Source organism: Acartia tonsa, chromosome 5, assembly GCF_053477335.1.
Source record: "Acartia tonsa isolate MP-2025a chromosome 5, ASM5347733v1, whole genome shotgun sequence".
NCBI classification, from domain to species: Eukaryota; Metazoa; Arthropoda; class Copepoda; order Calanoida; family Acartiidae; genus Acartia; species Acartia tonsa.
The window spans coordinates 20822857-20842269 of NC_137264.1; the positions used below are offsets into that span (position 1 = coordinate 20822857).

Below are 19413 nucleotides of genomic sequence, written 5' to 3' on the forward strand. Positions count from 1 at the left end.
TACTTTTTACAATTGGTGTTGTACCATGACACGTTTAATGTACTTTTAAAATGTATTTTTAATGCTTGATTGCAGTGACACTTGCTAGAATAAGAGTGTTGTCTATGGAGGGTCTAGACAAGACCTTTGTGCTTCTACAGTGACATGATAAACATCCGACATTTCTTATCCGTACATTCTCAGGGAGTAGGGATAAGCAATCAAGATTTTGACTCCCAATTTTGGAATGGTCAGTAATATCCTTGTAATTCGGATTTTTGCCTGCTTGTTCAATAAGATCTCATTAACTGCTGACCCAGTAATTTGTTGCTTTATAAGATAAGATAAGATAAGATTTTATTTCCTCTAAGGTGCATATAATTAGGGCGAGTTACTAATAAAGTTTACAATTTTTTTAACTATAGGTTTCTTCCTGAAAAAGATTGCAAGTTAATTAAGATACTAGATTTCTTTCCTGAAAGAGATTGCAGGCAAGATAATAAATAAATTATTATATTATACAGTGATAAATAATCCAATAAATTGTAATTTATTAGCAATTTTAAAATCCTGTAGTACATTTACTATTTATGTACCTAGCTCAGGGTTGTAGTGAACTTCTCCTTCCCCGTTCACCTACATTTTACATTTTTACAATACAGTTTTATTTTTCAATTGAACACTGAGCAAGCTGTGAAGCGAGTGGATGGCTTAACCCCGGCCGGGGTTGTTGAACCGCAGTTCTTCGCGGCGCTTACCAAATCGTTTCATAGCTTTTAGAAAATAGTTGTAACAAATTATTTTAGTTACATAATGACATATATAAACACATATATAAGACTACTATACTACGGTATGCTGAATATACCATCTAACAATCATTCCACTAGAATCCATACGGGGTTTCCAAAAATAAGACCAGTACAATTATGTTACCGGTGCCATGGAAGTTGGCCATGTTTTTTTTCCCGTTATAGACTGCGACTCCCACCGACCTAACGTTCCCGGATTAAATGATTATAAGAACTGAGTAATTTAAAATCCTGCGGGATTCCAATCCCACACTTCTTTGATACCTGTAATTTATTTCCCAACCCGTCACCATATTCCTACATCCCTGATGGCGTTTATTAAATAAGAATAAATTTACATATTTGAGTTTTTGTTGGATAAAAACTGGAGGGCTTGATGGATTTTAGCCACATTTAAACATTTAACATTGAACATTGCAATAACAAGGAATACATATGCGCGGTAGGCGCACCTATGTACCTAGTAAGTTAAGTAAAAAACTTAAAAATAAAAATAAAGCCAGGCAAAAACCAAACAAAATATAAGATAAAACTTACATATATTTTTAAAAATTAAGATTTTAGAGAAAAACTGATTTCATTTGAGTTTTTGTTAGACGTTACAGGTGGCGATGTACTTAGGTAACCTAAGTTGATCGTGTATTCAATATTGGCTAAGCTAGTTGTAGAGTGGCTTCGCGACTTTGAAGTTAAAAAGATCTTGTTAAGTTTGATATTAAGGAATTGTTTTTGCTAGATTCAATTTAAAAAGGCTAAAAATCATCTTAGAAACACATCAGTATACTAGCATTGTTCTTCAAGTGAAGGTTCTTTTAAGACGATAAGACGATAAGACGTTAAGACGTTAAGACGCTAAGACGTTAAGACGTTGAGATTCAAGGAGAGAGGTAAAAGAATTAGAGAAAGAGAGGGATGGCAAGTTTGGTGTCCGAGTGGCTGCGCACCCGAGTTCTGACCGCGGCAGTCGGTCCCTGGAATAACTTATCTGATCGTTTAACAAATGCTTCCTTGTTGGCAGAGTTCTACCTCTGGGAGATTTCAATTGAGGATGTTGTTTACCTTGAAATGCTTAGGATTTATGACGAGATTAATGAGCTGCGCTCATTTATCTTTGTCAGACAACCCCGTAGCTTGACAGGCTGCCTGTCCGGGTTGCTTTCTTTGCGGCGCACGCAAGCCGCCGTTCCTATCATCGAAGAACGGCTCATGGCGTGTGCGGAAAGATGTGCTCAGACTCTTAGTGGGCGGCGTCGGTCACCTTACCTGCCAGAGATTGTTGACGCTAATGAGGACTGAATGACTGAGTGATCTGATTTGGGGAGGAACTGACCGACGGTATGGCTGATTGTGAATAGAGAGAGGAGTGTAAGAAGAGGAGAGTGGGCAACAGACTAAAGACTATGAAACTGAGTGATGGATTTAATTTTGGTTGAACCCTATGATATTGATGCCTAATTTTGTAGTGAATGAATGTACACGTGAAAAAGTATATATCAACCAATCGTATATTTAGATGAGTCTGCTAGAGCCACCCAGCTCCGACGCTTATTAACCTGTAACTGCAGCAACATATAAAGTAATGAATAAAAGTGATCGAGTTAGTTTTGTTTGTAATAATTGTTGAAATAAATATTCTCTCCAATTTAATGGATTAATTTTTATGTCAACAACCTTACTGTTGTTGCAGTTGTAAGTACATGTATCGCTGTGTCCCAACCTCACGCCTAAGCTTAATTCTCAGAGACTTAACAACCCAATAACGTCAACGCTGCTCTATAATAGGATGTGTCCGTGCGTTCAAATATAAGACTATCCGGCCTCAACAAAACTATAAATGGATGACAATGAAATTGGTGAGATGATGGATAATGGGAAAAGAGATTTGGTGAAGATTAATGATGTATGATGAAAATAATGAGTATGAAAAATATAATTTAAAAAAAAACATAATTAAATTAAGTTTGAAGTTAGAATGTTAGAATGCAAGAATTTGGTGAAGTTTTTGTAGAAAGCACTATATACCCCCCTCCCCCCCCTCCTTAACTACCCGGGTGAGAGTTCGGATCTTACAGATCCTATTTTTGGATTTTTGAGTATAGGACATGGATAAATAAAAATATTGATAGAACACTTACCATTTTTAAGTTAGTTTGTTATAGGTACCTATGTAAAATCTATTTGGTTAAGAAAGTGAGTAAAACATTTTCTATTGAATTCTTTTTCATTTACTATTTGCTTTATATTATTAGGGAGACTGTTAAAAATTGTGGGAAAAGAATGAAGGGGTGAATTTAGTAAAAAAGTTCTATTTACTCCATTTGCATATGCAAAGTTGTTTACATTTCTTGTATTGTACCTGTGGCGATCACGGGAGATTTCCCAGGTATTATTAAAAATTTCTGGCTGTAAGCCATGTAGGTACCTATACATAAATTTACAGACGTTAAATTTTATTAATAGATTAATGGGCAATATCCCATTACTTTTAAAATATTCTGCTGTGTGTGCTCTGCTAGGTAAGTTTTCTATTATTCTTACTGCCGCCTTCTGTATCTTCAAAATGGGATCTAAAAGATAGGCTGGACAGGCTGTGAACAGAAGGCAGCAGTATTCAACACTAGATTTAATATAGCTTGTATATAAAATCTTTAAGTGTTTCTTATCAAGCAAATGGCGCATGACACGCATAGAGTAAATAATCTTTGAAATTTTGGCATGTACTTTTTTAAGGTGATAAGAAAACTTTAATTTTGTATCCAAGCTAATTCCTAAGTGCTTTACAAAACCCTCATTATTATCATCTACAAGGTTTAACTTTGTGATCTTTTCAGGGATGCTTTCACCTACGTTGTTCATGTCTATGAAGACATTAAATTCAGTTTTTAATTGAATTTCTTCAGGGGTAAGGTTTTCTCTGGGGGAAGTAAAGACCATAACTTTGGTCTTGAGGGGATGGATTAAGAGTTCATTTGCGTTATACCAGGCGGTCAGTTTGGGGATGGTTACTTTTGCGAGTTCAATCAATTCTGCTAATGAGTTCCTTTCCATGAAGGTTAGGGCATCATCAGCAAAAAGATTAATAAAAACTTCTGGGCTGCAATTTGCGAGGTCATTTATAAAAATCAAAAACAATATTGGGCCAAGGACTGACCCCTGTAATATGCCTATGATAATCTCTTCCAACGTAGATGAAAACAACCCCTTAAAAAACACCTTTTGACGTCTATTGCTATAATAAGAACGGAACCATTGTAATGGTAATCCCCTTATCCCTGCATTCTTTAACTTTTCAAACAACAAGTTCCTAGGGATCATGTCGAAACACTTCCGTATGTCCAAAAATATGGACATACAGGAATTGTTTCGACCTAGACACTGAGTGATCATATTTGAGAGATCAAGGACATTATGGTAAGTTGAGATGTTTTTCCTAAATCCAAACTGTCTGCAGTTGAAAAAGTTTTTTTCATCCAAAAAATTTACCAAGCTATCGCATACGTATTTTTCGAGGGGCTTGCTTAGGTTATCAATCAATGAAATACCACGGTGGTTATCCATTTGATTGAGTGAACCTGATTTGTGAAGGACAAGAATTTTGCTTACTTTCATACCGTCAGGAAAGACGCCAGATTGGAGGGAAAGGTTATAGACATGGCAAAGGGGGTGTGCGATAACATCCGCACAGCGAGAAATTAAAAACATGCTGACATCATTGATGTCTGTGGACCTTTTGGGCCTGATGTTCCTAATCAAATTTATTACTTTAAAAGGGTAAAGGGGTTCAAAAAAGATTGAGTCTTGAATAGGAGGGGGTAAAAATTCTGCAAAGTTTTTTTCTGTTGTTGGGATCTCAGGTTTAAGGGAGGTTCCAATCTGGCTAAAATAGGAATTGAATTCGTTAGCGATAGCTTGGTCACCCTCAACTTTCCTATCCCCGACCTCTAAATATGAACACTCAGCACTCTTTTGATCAAATCCTAGCATATCTTTTAAACAACGCCATAACTTTTTACTATCTTTGCCGCAATTTCTTATACTTGACCTATAGTATTCTAGTTTTGCACGGCGTACATTCCTATTATAAGAGTTTCTATAAGAGTTATACAACAGCTCACTTTCCCTTGTTCTTTCCCTAAGAAAATTGTCGTGGAGGGTATGTTTATGTTCCCTCATTCTCAAGAGGTACTCGTTCATGAAGGGCTGCTGGGGCTGGACCCTGGAATTTTTTTTGACTTTTACAATGGGGCATGAGATGTTATATAACTCGAGAAACTTAGCTATGAAATTACTATAGGCAATGTTGACGTCATTTTGGTTAAGTACATTTGACCAATCGGTACTGAAAAGTGCGTCATTTAGTGAATTAATGTTATCATCACCTAGCAATCTTTTTTCATAGGTATCAGGTTTTTTTGGTTTTTTGTTAGCATTAATTCTGTACGCATTTATCAGTAACAAGTGATCACTTATTTGCGATGTTAAGACACAAGACAACATAAGATTTGGAATAAAATTACCAACGCCAAAAATGTCAATCAATGTTGAGGTGTTTTTTGTGATCCTGGTGGCCTTGGTAATTGTATTCAAAATGCCGTTGAAATTTAGCGACTCTAGCAGATGCATACTAGGGCTGTTGTTTTCATTAATCCTGAACAAGTCAAGATTAATGTCTCCAACAATAAAGAACGGTAGGTTGAGTGACATAATCCTATCCAATAATTCAAGGTACATTTCAAAAAATTCATCAAGTTCAGCACTACTTTGATTAGGGGGTCTATAGGTGTTCAACACTAAGAATTTAAATCCATTAAACGAACATTTGAGACAGATAGATTCACATATACGTTCTTTGAAAGAGATATTGTCAAACATTCTTACTACTTTATAATGTTTTTGCACTAGTAATCCCACCCCTCCCCCCCTTTGAGTTTTCCTAAGGTTGACATGCCAGTTGTAGCCTTCAATATTATACACGTCAAAATTTGCATTGGAATTTGCCCAGAGTTCTTGACACGCAAGAACGCTGGGCCGTATTCCTTTGCAATTAAAATTATCTATACACGCCACCAATTCATCAAATTTAGAGTTTATCGATTGACAGTTTAAGGAAAATAAAATTATCAGTTGTTCTCTAAAAGATTTCAATTTTGTTATTGCTTCATTTTCCGACATGTATTGACAATTAATACCAAATTCTTCATTAAGTCCATCAAAATGTTGGCCATATATGGGGTTTAGGAGGTCTAGTGTAGGGTTAAGATTTAAATTAGCAGGTACCTGTTCATTTAATCCATTAGGGAGGCTTGTAGGGTACTGGTGTGGAGTCTAAGTTTATCGCAGGAGGATTAGCACGTATATCAACCAGTGGGAACGACTGAAAAACAATATATATCAGCATACATAAAACATGAATATATTTACAATAGTAATAATAGTGAGATAGATAAAACATTTAGTTAGGAGGTGATGTGCCTCCGCTCTTTACTCTTTCCCCCCCCCCCCCGTGGTATTAGTTAGATACAAAAAATCTTAAAATCAACATTTTTATCTAAAAGTTGGCATAGGGGGTAGGTAGGTAAAATAGAGTTAAATTCTTTATATTTTTAGTCTTCGTTTTTTAATCTTTGACAGACGATGACATGACATTAACATTGACATTTTATGACAAGAAAATAAACGGATTAATTATAGTAATTAATCAATAATCATTTATAATGAGGACAGTAAGTATTTGTTAGCTGCTAGAAAGTACTATCTAATCATTTTATCTTACTGTCGTTGGTTTTCTTTGCAGTTCTTGCAGGCATAGATTTCAGCGGCGGCGGCGGCTGCTGTTTAGGTGGATCCGTATCTGGCTCTCTGGCTGCTGGGCGGGCTGCTGATGTGGCAGGAGCTGCTGCTGCTGCGCTGGGTGCAGTTGTTGGAGCTGGCATCTGCTCGGCTGCGTTCTCATCCTCGGCCTCAGGGACATCGGCGGCTGCCGTGTCAGAGGTGGTTGCGGACTCCAAGGGTGGGAACTCATCCGTGTTGGCAGCGTTGGGAGGAGGTTCATAGTTATCCTCGAAATCATCCTCTGTGATGAGGGGATTGCAGAACTTGGAGTTAGGGAAGAATGATCCTCTGTCTGCATAGGGCACGCTGTTGTATTTGATCAGGGGGGGCTCCATTGATGTGCTGAACAGGTTCTCAGTGCCAGGAATTGGTTTTGTCATGCCGATTAAAGTGTCGGCAAATGGGTTCAGAACTTTTTGCCATCTGGTTCCTGTCTTGATTTGAAATCCCACAGTTTCTCCCATTATTTTGGTACGGGAGATCAGCTTTGTTGAATGCAAAAATGTTTGGACGTTTTTATTCAAACATGTTGTATCATATTGCATTTTTACCATTCTACCTGGAAAATAGGGTGCAGGGGACACACTCTGGCTGGCAGTCTTGTACTGGTTTAACTTAGCTGTGTATTCCTCGAGGACAGGGCGCTTGGATATCATTACCGCTTGGAGGTGGACACGGGAATGAAACCTGAAGATGGCCTGCGGGACTTCCTTCCTCTTGGGGTTAAACGGCAAATGATGGGCGTACTCGATGACGTCCCCCCAGTACTGGGGGACGAAATCGAGTAGGCCGTTTCTGTGGGCTATTTTCAGCGAGGGCAGAATGAGTGCGTTGTATATCGACAGCATGGTGATCTTCTCTCGGCTGTGGGGCGACTGGAAATTCGTCACCCTCAGGGACCAAGCCCTACTACGCTGCTCCCTGCAGGAGTTCTGAAAAAACGAATAGCGTTTAAAATTGTCATCGTTTTTTGCTTGATATTCGAACTTACTCTGGAGGACCGCAATACTATCCTTAATCGCTTTTAACGTTTCTGCCGATAATTGGGCATCCTTAAAATTGTCAATTTGCTCGAGAACAGAGTTCGGAGAATTGTTTTTTTACCGCATCTATTTTTTTTTTATGGCTAGAGATTGTGTTAAAAACTTCTTCATGTCTTACCTTGGCTTTATTTTTATCGTATTCCTCAAACTTTTTGTCGAAAATCACTTCCATTCTTTCCCAAAATGCGGGAGATGATTGTTCCGGCAACATTTTCTAACGAGTGAAGCCGTGTGGCTAAGATGGCGGTGATTTTGAGTTCGATTAGCCAATAGGAAGCGAGGAAAAATTAGTGACTGCCAATAGCGTGGTTTGTTGTGGACGCTATTTGCTTACTAGCCAATGAGAGAGCGACACTGGTTTGGCCCTCGTGTGGTGTGGCCAAGTTTTAAAAAAGAAATAGATAAAAGTTTTGCGGATTTTTATTTCACTTAATTTGTCGATTATTCACAAGGATAGTATTAACGGTTTTACACCGGCGATTTTGCCTAGACGGCGGTGTAAAATATGGTGCCAAAACTATATACGAGTTTGCCCATGGCTACCATATCTTCCCAGTACCAACACGCGGAGGGACCACGGGCGTGGGGTAAAGGGGAATTAGTAAAGAGCGGGGGGTGTGCTGTACAGACTAGTACATACACATGGGCTAGAGAGAGAGAGATGTTGTTCGCTCCACGCTCTGAACTAAACTAAACTAAACTAAATCCTGAGCAGTTTTTTTTCCGTTATTTAAATCATAATTTCCTTTTTTTCATCTCTTCCATCTATAAAAACTAATTAAATATCGAAAGCAAAGTTGAATGAGATAATTTCTAATCCTTTATTCCTGACGAAGCCTTCCCTGACCTTTGCATTCCCCTTGTCCTTCCATCTATCCCCCCACTCCCTGCATATTTCAAAATTAAAAATTTCCTCTAATCGCTAGTGAACTACCCTTGTCCATCCTTATACTTATCTCATTATTTCTACTTATTTTAAACTATATAAAGTAAGGAAGGGAGATACCTGCCAGGATAGGGTTTTGAATGTTTAGTCCCCATTTCCCCCTCCCTGCCTATAGAAAAAAAGTTTTCGAAAATTTGGTAAAAGGATAATAAAGCCAAAAAAATTAAAGCCCATATAGTTAAAGCTTGCCGCGGAGACTTATGCATTAAAAAAAATAAGTGAGGGGTATTAGTTGTTCCCTTGTTAAAAGTGGGATTTATCCCAACCTCTGTATAGTCTAATCTAGATTTTATGCAACTTTTAAACATTTTTTTGTTCAAAATTGATAGTTTAAGAATGTGTCAAAGTAATCTTTGGACCTGACCATTCCATTTAACACGCCCCATGAGAAAATAGTGTTAATATTCAATTGAGGCAGCTTAAATAAAGCCTATAATTTTTCAGGGCTGATAAAAAGGCATTGTGTTGGTTGTCTGGGATGTCAGGGTTTAAAGGAAATATAAATTTGTGTAAAAAATTCAACATGATGGGATTATGGTTTGTCATTGTGAATATTCCGTAAAGAAGTTGTATCAACTTTTTTTTTTATAGCTAGCCGGTTCTTTTAGTAAGTAGTAGATGTAAAATTTTTCATAGAATTCAAATATGCAATCGGTTTTTTTGTAGACCTCTTATTTTTTAAGTAATTTAAGTTTTTTAAAAAAATAATTAAGTCGGTTTTAAGGTACTAAAACGCAACAAAATAAAAGAAGAAAATGGTCAGTAAGAACAAAAATAGTAAGATCTTTAATTTGACACCTTACTTTTAAAATTCTGTTGGGTAATTATTGAAAAAATCTATTTTTTTAACCTCGGTATAATAAAAACTTTAGACCTAAATATTTTCTCAAACAGACATAAAAAACATGGGTTCATATATACCATTAGAATCAGAAAAATATTACGAATCCATTGTAAGCAAAATTGAAAAAAATTAAAAAATTAAAAAATTACAGAAATGGCCAATTATTTTTTTTGTTCAGACAACACTATTGTCTTCCCTTTTTTACCCCCTCTTTACCCCCTTCCCATTTTTATACTCAATTGAAGAATTAAGACGTTGCCTGTACAACATAATATGATATTTTCATATAATTCCTTTTATTGTAGTTTATATACTATATTGTAAACTTTTTTTTTCAATTTTGCTTACAATGGATTCGTAATATTTTTCTGATTCTAATGGTATATATGAACCCATATTTTTTTATTTGTGAAATAATAAAATTAAGTTCAAAGTTTTTATTCTCGTGGGTTTAAAAAAATCGATTTTTTCAATAATTACCTGACAGAATTGAAAAAGTAAGGTGTCAAATTAAAGATCTTACTATTTTTGTTCATAATGACCATTTTCTTTCTTTTTTTTGTTGCATTTTAGTACCTTAAAATCGACTTAATTTTTTTTTTTTTAAACTTAAATTACTTAAAAAATAAGAGGTCTACAAAAAAACCGATTGCATATCTGAATTCTATGAAAAATTTTACATCTACTACTTACTAAAAGAACCGGCTAGCTATAAAAAAAATAGTTGATACACCTTCTTTCCAATTTTCATGAGTAAACTACTTTGCCACTTATAAAACCTAATATATTTTTTTAAGGGGGGGGGGGAGGTATTTATTCACCCCTCTATCCCTGTTGTATATATGGGGGTGATTAGCATACACAAAGAATGATAAATATGGTCAGATTTTCGGGACAGGCGGCACATTTTATTTTTTTCTTTCTTAAATGCAATTTTTTGTGGGAAGATTTTTTTATTCAAAAATGAAAATAATATTCAAAGGAAAGATCTCATTCTTATCATGTGTAACAAGAGTGATTAAAATAATATTAGTGCAACAAAATTTAAACGAAAATTAATCCTATTTAAATGAAGCATGTATGGGTAAGTCCAGTTAGGTTTCAAAAACGGCTTGACGAGAAGAAATAAGTATATATAGGCAATTACTATCTTGCACAGGATTGAATGCCTGATTTTTTCTCGACTTGGTCCTAGTTTTAGATTTGAATTTAAAATTGAAGATTCTTCAATGAATTATAGAAGCGCATGAAATATTAATTCAACTGCACTACCAAAAATATAATAAAGTACAGATTTGATTTTTTAAAACAACAAAATATAAATTCTGAAGCAATCTTGTGTTGCTTTATTTGCTGTTCAAAGGTGTTCCTACAAGCCAAATACCTATCCAAATATATTCTACTCAACGTCTCCGCCCTTCGGAGCCTCTAGGGCACTTGAAGGTAAGGAGGTGGTCGCACCCCTCCCTTTGTCCGGATGCTACTTTGTCCGAGGCTATTTTGACCGAGGGTACTTTGTCCAAGATCCTTTAAAAACATTACCTGGACCTATGAGAAGCTACATAGTAAAGGATGATAATATCGGTTTAGCAGTTAGCCAGAAGTTGGTACACACACAGACAAACAGAAGACAAATAGACATATTGTTACCTTTTGAGGCTGCAACAATATGAAACTGGCAATTAGCAAACAAACAACAATGCACAAAAAAAACACTTTTTATATTGAAAAAAAAATATTTAGATATAATCTAATCTAATCTGCTTAGGATACTTAATGTAAAGGTATATAAATGCCGTTTGATTTGTATACTAATCGTTCCAGGAATAGAATAGAATATTTCTGTAATAATAAATTTTATGCAAAAAGGAGTTTTTCATTCTATATAAATAATGCTTTTTTAAATAGATGAAATTATCAGTATTGTATGAAGATTAAATTTGTAGATTTGTAGTTTTAATTGTATTTATTTGCTCTTGAAAACCAAGGTAAACAAATATTAGGATGTATGTTTACAGTCAGGGAGGCAGGGGACTGTAAATGATGTATCCAAAGTTTATACAATTGTTCTGCAATTTTTAGGAGGTAATATGAATCTTGATTGGGTTGTACAAACTAGCAGTGTCCATAATTCTACTTTTAACAGTTATAAATCTATCTCAACCATAACATTCTAGTTTACATAAGGGATTATTTTATCATGATTTGTGGTACCTTAATTTATTGTTAATTTTGCTATCCCTGTATCCCTGGTATGGAGTACTTGATAATCACAGAGCATCTTCAAAATAAGGATTGACAGATACATCAAGAGTTAAGGTAAATGTTAACTGAAGAAAAACTACATAGGCAGATTGTTTTAGCAGTAAGATTTGTTTTGTCTTAAGATTGCGTTCTCCATTGTAGGGAAGCTTTACATGTTTTTAGACAAATCTATTTTCAGATTAAGCATTTGGATGGTTTTAAGGTATTTTTCTAGCCCCTCCCTTCAGTATGCGCTGAAATATTCAAATAATAGGATGGTCTGTCTGTCAAAATGTATGTAAACACGTCCGCTATGATCTCTTAAATAACTGGACTGATTATGCTATCATTTTCTGCGAAGTTATATACAGGTCCTGGGAAGTTTTTAAGCTATTTGGTAGAGGTATGGGGGAGGCGACGCCCCATAAAGAAAATAACCCCAATTTTTCAATAAAAAAAAGATGCGTGTGGGGTGTTAATATTTTTCCAAAAATAGAAAAGACTACAAATACAAACAAACATTCTGCGTCTTTTATTAGGAAATAAATGAATGTATGTAATTTTGGCAATACAAGTACAAAAATGGGCCACCAAAGTGGAATTTTTAATTATGAAAAGCGTAACCTTTACAACTTAAATTACACATAACTCTTTTTTCAGGGTTATACACAATTCTTTTGCAAGTACACAGATAAATACTATAAAGAATATGGACAATTTGTTCATTAAAACGCAGCAATAACCAGCCAACATATATATTGGTTGACCTAGTGAGTAGTGTAATTCTCATTTGTAGAGTAATATTCACAAAAAAAATTCAGAGATCTATATCGTTTATCATCTAATAAATAATATTTCTCCCTTTATTTCTTTTTCACACTCCTAGCTTTATCGACAAACGGACTAAAAGAGTTCAAAATGATCAATGAACAGAAGAATCATTACAAATATCCTGTGTAGATTTAATTTTAATAATTCTTATTCTTGTAAATGTGTTTTGGTCAATATATTCATAGATTAAAAATTTTCACTAGAATAGAAAATTAAATCTACATAGAAAAGTAAAACGATGTCTAATTTTTAAAAATCATCGGCAATATTTATTGCTGACATAATATCGACAGTCTAATGAAAGTATGTCGACATAATATCGACACAAATTTTGCTAGTTTTTACTAGAGTGAAATTACATGTTCAAAGGTTGCAACTCCTTCAAGCCTTATTCCACTTAAGTTCCTGTTTAATACATTTTTAAAATTGCTAATACAAGATTTTTTTAGTTTATGAAATATTTACATACATATATTATATACATGAATCTATTAAAGTATATATACAGTAAAATCTTTAAAGTAATGAACTCAAAAATTCAATTATTTTAATTAACAAAAGCAATTTTCTTGGGGTTTTGAATTTTTTTCAATAGTTAAGAAGGTTGGATTTTAAATTTTATTGTAACATAAATCTTTTTTTCTTTCAAATAACCAACTATTCATTAAATTTTATAAAGATCCTTTTTTTCAGGGTTCGACATCCGCAGTCGTGATTAGCTGTTTTTTTTTGAAAATTTTCGCAGCTGCAGCCATAAACACAATTAACAGACAGCTAAATTCGCAAAAAGCAACTGTTAATATAAAGATAACCACCTAGTGCTATTTGGGCAGAAAGTTGCAACTGCAAGTAGTGATATTCTGCAGCTGATCTGAATTTTTAAAAAGAACTTTCAATAATATGCAGCTGTAACCATATAAAAAGACGCTGATAGCAATACCTTTGATAATTTTTTACTTCAATATACTTGAATAAAACAATTGTGAATACATTGGTAGTATTAAATTGCATGATTTAGCAAAGTATCACTCATCAGAGAACTAAACCATAATTTTACAACTTTGTCTTGAAGACTTAAGGTTAAGGCATTCAATTCCCCCCCCCCCCCCCCACTTAAGATTTTAATTGAATAAAAGATTTAAAAGAAGTTCGTTGCCTTTTTAAGCTAAATAATTTTGTGTATCTGTTTGTCTGCAAACATCACAAGAATTTTAGAATTCACTAAGCACATTAAAATTTAAAGAAACTGGGAAATATTCGGTCCATAAGTAGCGCAGCATTAACAACCCATCATTAAAACAAGGGAGAGTAAACTGCAGTAGTTTTGTAACTAAATAGTAAATTGTAAAGCAATTTTGATAATTTTAATTTTTATTGTTAGTTATACTTTTTGATGTATTTACATTAACATAATATCATTATAATTTAATCATTCTAATAGACTATTTAATATCCTTACCACTTTTATGAGGCCATACACAAAAGACATAGGTCGACCTCTGAAAATTTTAGGTCGACCTAAGGAAGCTTTAAGTTGACCGATTTTATACAGGAATTTGTTAGTTGTACTTGTTTAGGTTGACCTACAGAATAAATCGGTCCAAAGTCCTCTAAAAGTTGTTTGTGAACTAAAGTTTTACCTGTGTTAAATGACTACCAAGTATTTGAAAAGATTTCATAACACAATTGGAAGATAATTTGATTAAACTTTCTTAATTGTTCTACTGCAAGTGTTTTTGTCCATCTATTAAAGATAATTTTCCTGTAAAACTACAAAGAGATATGATTAAAGAGTAGCTGCAATTTGCTAAAAAACATTTGGAAACAAAAGACAAAATATATATTTAAAACTAAGTATTTTGTATAAATATATTCTCAACTTTAATCCCATGGTCTCATATATGTTTATACAATACAGATAATTTAATAATTTTATAGCGATGACAGCTTGTTTGATTTTGTATTTTATATTATATAGTGAATTCATTAACATCTTTTATATGTATAAATGAATGTAAACTGTATGCATTAAGCATTAAATATACATATTTATATTATAGAAATATTATTTTGCTATTTGATATTCCTAAATTAAAAAGTTTAGGAAAATCCGCAATTTTGTGCGAACGTCTGAGTCTGCCAATATTTGGCTGATTTTTGTGAAGGCCTTAAAATGACATTTAGTTATTTGATCCCGAATTGTCTGCCTCTAAGACAGGGAATGATATTCATAGGGAAATTTAAGAAACTAATTAATTAATTTAAAGAGGTAAATATTGTGTACATACTAAATTTTAGTGTCTCTTATCTATTTTGAATTATCTGCACTTTTTAATATTGTCGGGTTTTTTGGTGGTGGGGGTGGGGTGGGAGGCATGACGTGTCATTACTTTTCTGTATCTCCTCACCCCTAACATGAAAAATCATTATTCTTAATATTCATAAAAATAAGGTGGAGAGTATTCTGGAAGAAAATTAACCCACTAAACTTTAGCAAAACATTTTTGATTCCTAGAATACCTTTCTCTTTTAGTTTAACTATCCTAAAAAATCAGGGGCTAAACATTAAACAAAGTTAATTTTACTTTTTCATTTCAAATTCAAAATTAAATACCCTGAAGAAAACTATGCTGTCTCCAAATCTCATATCAGAGATAAAATTTCAATGTTGTATTATTATTTTGTGTTACACTTAAAACATAATAGTCTACAATAAAATTTTTAAAAAATGTTATTAGATAAGGGAATCTTTTGTGCATCAATATGATGGGGCCTAATCCTTAATTGTCTACAGCTGCTAAAAATTGTACGATATTTGTTTGTTCTATACTAAGCCATAGTCAAAACAATACATTTCATAACTTCCCTTTTATAGCTATAGACCCTGAAATCTCTCCCCTACTCTTATAGAACTTATTTCTAGCCCATGTGGAAAGCCCTAACCCTGCAAGACCATTTTAACCATTTACTTAACCTAACCTAACCTAATAAAAACGCCTTTTCAAACTGTTTTTTTCGGTCTAAAAAATGTTACAGGGATATTATTTGCATACATTTTAATCTTCGTGCATTTATTTTCGTGGCCTTGACTTTAGTGATTTTGCAAACTGATTATGAATCAAGGCTACTCTAAATCATTATTTACACTTACACTTACACCAGACTTTAATTGTTTCTAATAACGATTCCCAACTTCCACCCCCTTACCTCATACCCTCCCCTTCTACTGTATGAACTAACTGACCAATAAATGAGTTCCATGTTAGCAGACTACATTAATGACAATTTTTCCTCTGTAATAATATTCACATACATTGGTATGATACAACGACAAATCACAAAGATTTGATTACTAAGAGAAAAAAACGTTCTAAAATGCAGTTCCAAAAAAGTAACAAATGTTTCAGCAAGTAGATTATACATTAGTTACACTGCTAAAATATTTTATAAATTAACATAAAGTACTTGTACTTGTACACAGTAAGTCTATTAAAATACTATAAATCTTGAAAACGAAATCTTCTAATATTATGTTAAAATTAATTCCTAGATTTTAGTAAAGGATAAAATACCAATAAGTAAAAATAATTTAATTTCTAAAATAAGCATTCTGGAAATTCCAAGATTTTTCAAGGTAGTAATGGAAAACAATTGTCAATAATAAAGATATCAAAATAGATTTTACACCCCTTTTTACAAATTAAAACTTAAAAACCTAAGCTAAAAATACTATTCTACCTGCACCGGATATAAACAAGAAATTCAAAAGACTATGACGTAGTTGAATAATCCAAAAAGCAAAACCCTAATTTTGCAAAAATCTGAAATGCATTATTTAAATGATTTAGATGGCATTGGATTTATGAAAATCCCTGCAGGGTCAAACAATCGTTAAAAAACAACATTGACTAATGTCTGATGTTAATTTAGAAACAGCATAAAAGGGAATAGCGAAGCACGTTTGTCATTGATCCATAAATCCATAAGATAAAATCTTTTCCTACCCTGTTAAATTATTTTCAGAAGACCCAACCCTGGCTAAAAGGTTTTACCGACATAAGAAACATGATAAGTTCTGCAAATATGTTCTTTGAACATCTTTAAACATTCTTACAGTAGATTTAATAGGATACTTCTAATCTTTAATTTTCTAGCTTTTATATAAGGAATGTATGACGGTTTTCATGAAACTACATCTAGACCACTTTTTCACACTATCCCTGACTTAACCTACACTAAGACTACGTGTCTAATACTAGATGTCACTACAAATTTGTTGAATAAGGCAGTGTGTTCAAAGTAAACAAAAAGATATTTATAAATTCAAAAAAATTAGGATTAAAAGTGTCCTTTTATTAAAAATGACATCTCTTTAACCATTCTTCTTTTTCTCTATCTATTCAAGTTTTAAAAAACGTTGGGATTAAGAAAATACTTTTGGTAGATTTACAAATTTTAAAGGCATAAATTCAGAAATAACGTCTTTGCATATTTTTTAAGAAATTGAATCTTTTCTTTCGATTAAGTCATTCATGTTTGTTTGATAATAATGAAAAGCTAGAACTTTAAAGTACATCTGCCAAATTTAAGGCAAAATTAAAAGTTATAATTAAATTAGAATTTTTTTTGAACAAGTCGTGCAGTCATGACAAAATAACTACTTCATTTAGTGCATTTAATAAAAATATGATACATCAAAAAAGTTTTTTTTTATACATGTGAAGTAAGTCATTAACATATGCATTTTTTTCTTGTGTATAACTAATTTCATTAAACGTGCTATGTTTTTTTAATCTTTAAATCTACCAATAGACAATAGATGCCCAGTAATGATAAGTTTGGTTAAAAAGTTTAGAAAGGGCAAAAATTAATAATTAATACAGTTTTAAAAACTTTATCTGATCCAGAAGAAATTTTAGTGTATCCTAACTTACCAAATATTTTTGGACAGCCCTAAATAGTCTAAATAGAGAGGATAATCCTAATAGATAGGTTACTTGTTGAGAAAAATTACTTCATATTTCCAATTTGTATTATCCAAATATACAGCCAATAACACAATTTAGTAAATTTTTAGTAAAAAATTGTCCATATAAAGGTTGTGGACGACCATAGCAGACAGCGCTTGCCATTAAAGATCAGGGAATATTACCTTATGACGATAAGGTACAATTGTAAAGAGGTAAAACTGACAAAAGAAAATTCTATTGTCAATTTAACAATAAATCTATAAATCTTGATCCCCCTGTGAGGACCTTTATCATCTGCTAGTAAATTGCTTTCTGGTCTTTTGCAGCGACTTGTTAGTATTCCCCAATTGGACTAATTCAAAGTCGGCACAGGGTCCTCAGGATGGGGACATGCAGTTATTTATCCCCTTCCCCCTCTATTGTTGGATTTGACCAAAGAATTAAAATCTTTTTCACATATGCCATAACGCCATAGATTTGAAATATACACCAAAAACTACTCTCAATTATGAATAGGCTGTTTTTGAAATAGATGAATCAATTATTATGTAATATTGTGAGGACACCTTTAACAAATTGAGTAAATCTGTTGTTGAACTGCATAAACATTTGTCATCCTTTCAAACTGGTGTTCCCATACTTTAGCGGATTAAAGAAACATAATTGAGCTGCTTTTCTTTAATAAAAATAAGCAAGATTTGGGAAATTGGAATTTGCGAAAAAGGCACAAAGTTTCATTTACATCATAGTGTCTTGTGCTAATCTTTTGTGCCCTTTGAATCCAGTAGTTTTTCCTCTAAAGTGGGGTAAGGGGTTTGAAGGTACCACCTAACGTATCATCTCTTTATGACAATCACCTCAGCAAATGGGCCTAATTCTACCTGATCCAACTTGATATTGTCTAGAAACACTGCACTAAACTGTGCAAACTTTTTACAAGATCTTACTGTGGACTTACACTTATTTCTGACCAGTATGCAGATAAAATCCCTTAAATCACTAATTGACCACCATGACTTCTAAATCCCACTTACATTTGAATATTTATGATTAATTTTCTCTATGTCGGGTTAAGTAAAAGGAATATATAACACTTCTGGATGAGGTATAATTTTTTTGAAAAAAAATTAATATAAATTAATGAACTAAATTCCAATATAAAATATGTTAAAATGGGCCTTTGTTATTTGCTATTTATCTAAAGAATTAATTATTTGTTTTGGATAAATCTTTTTGTTGAAAGTATTTGTATTTGAATTACAGATTCTGGTCATATCTCCAGGAGGGAAGGGGACACTGTTGAAAAAAATTAGCCTACAACCCTTTCTTTCCCCATATATTTACCAAGCAAAGGGGCAGAATCTTCCGAATAAGAAAGATTAATTTATTGTCCATTGTTCTATCCCTGTATTCCTGCTAAATCCCTCAATAACCAAATGTACATTCTTGAGTAAGTAAGATATTTTTTCTCAGGATATTTTGCTTCAGAAAAGACATTTTTTTCTATGAGTGCAGCTACTATAAAACTAAGTTAATGTCTGTTCACTCTACAAACCCTATTTCATCATTTAAATAGGTAGTTTGTTATTGCTGCACTACAGAACAAGTATTAAGCTTCCAATAAATTTAAATCTATATGATGACCAGTAGTTTTCGTAAGAAACGCACTGCTCCATGTTTTATAGGCGTGTAACCTTATTTGCAGGCTTAAAAACTAATGTTACCTTTATAATATCTTGATTGGTTGGAACAAACTAGCAGTGTCAAAACTTTACACCAATAATTTCAGTCTGTGTGATCTTTCTAATCATTGAGCTGATACAAATGAGGAAAATATCACTTAGCTCCCTAGATGGGTTTAGTTCAACATTTTTAAAAATACATTTTTGGGTGATTCAAGCGATTTCTCTTC

At 33.3% G+C, this 19413-nt stretch overlaps 1 protein-coding gene across 1 annotated transcript; it reads right to left on the reverse strand.

The window, feature by feature from the left end:
* Positions 1-5715: 5715 nt before the first annotated feature.
* LOC145318999 (uncharacterized) lies at positions 5716-8364 on the reverse strand. The gene is made up of 3 exons (XM_080160814.1): positions 7785-8364; positions 6565-7555; positions 5716-6165 (listed from the first exon to the last, which is right to left on the reverse strand). Exons 1-3 carry the CDS (start codon positions 7875-7877, stop codon positions 6149-6151), a joined length of 1101 nt encoding a protein of 366 aa, XP_080016940.1. The 5' UTR covers positions 7878-8364; the 3' UTR covers positions 5716-6148.
* Between the last annotated feature and the right edge of the window lie 11049 nt (positions 8365-19413).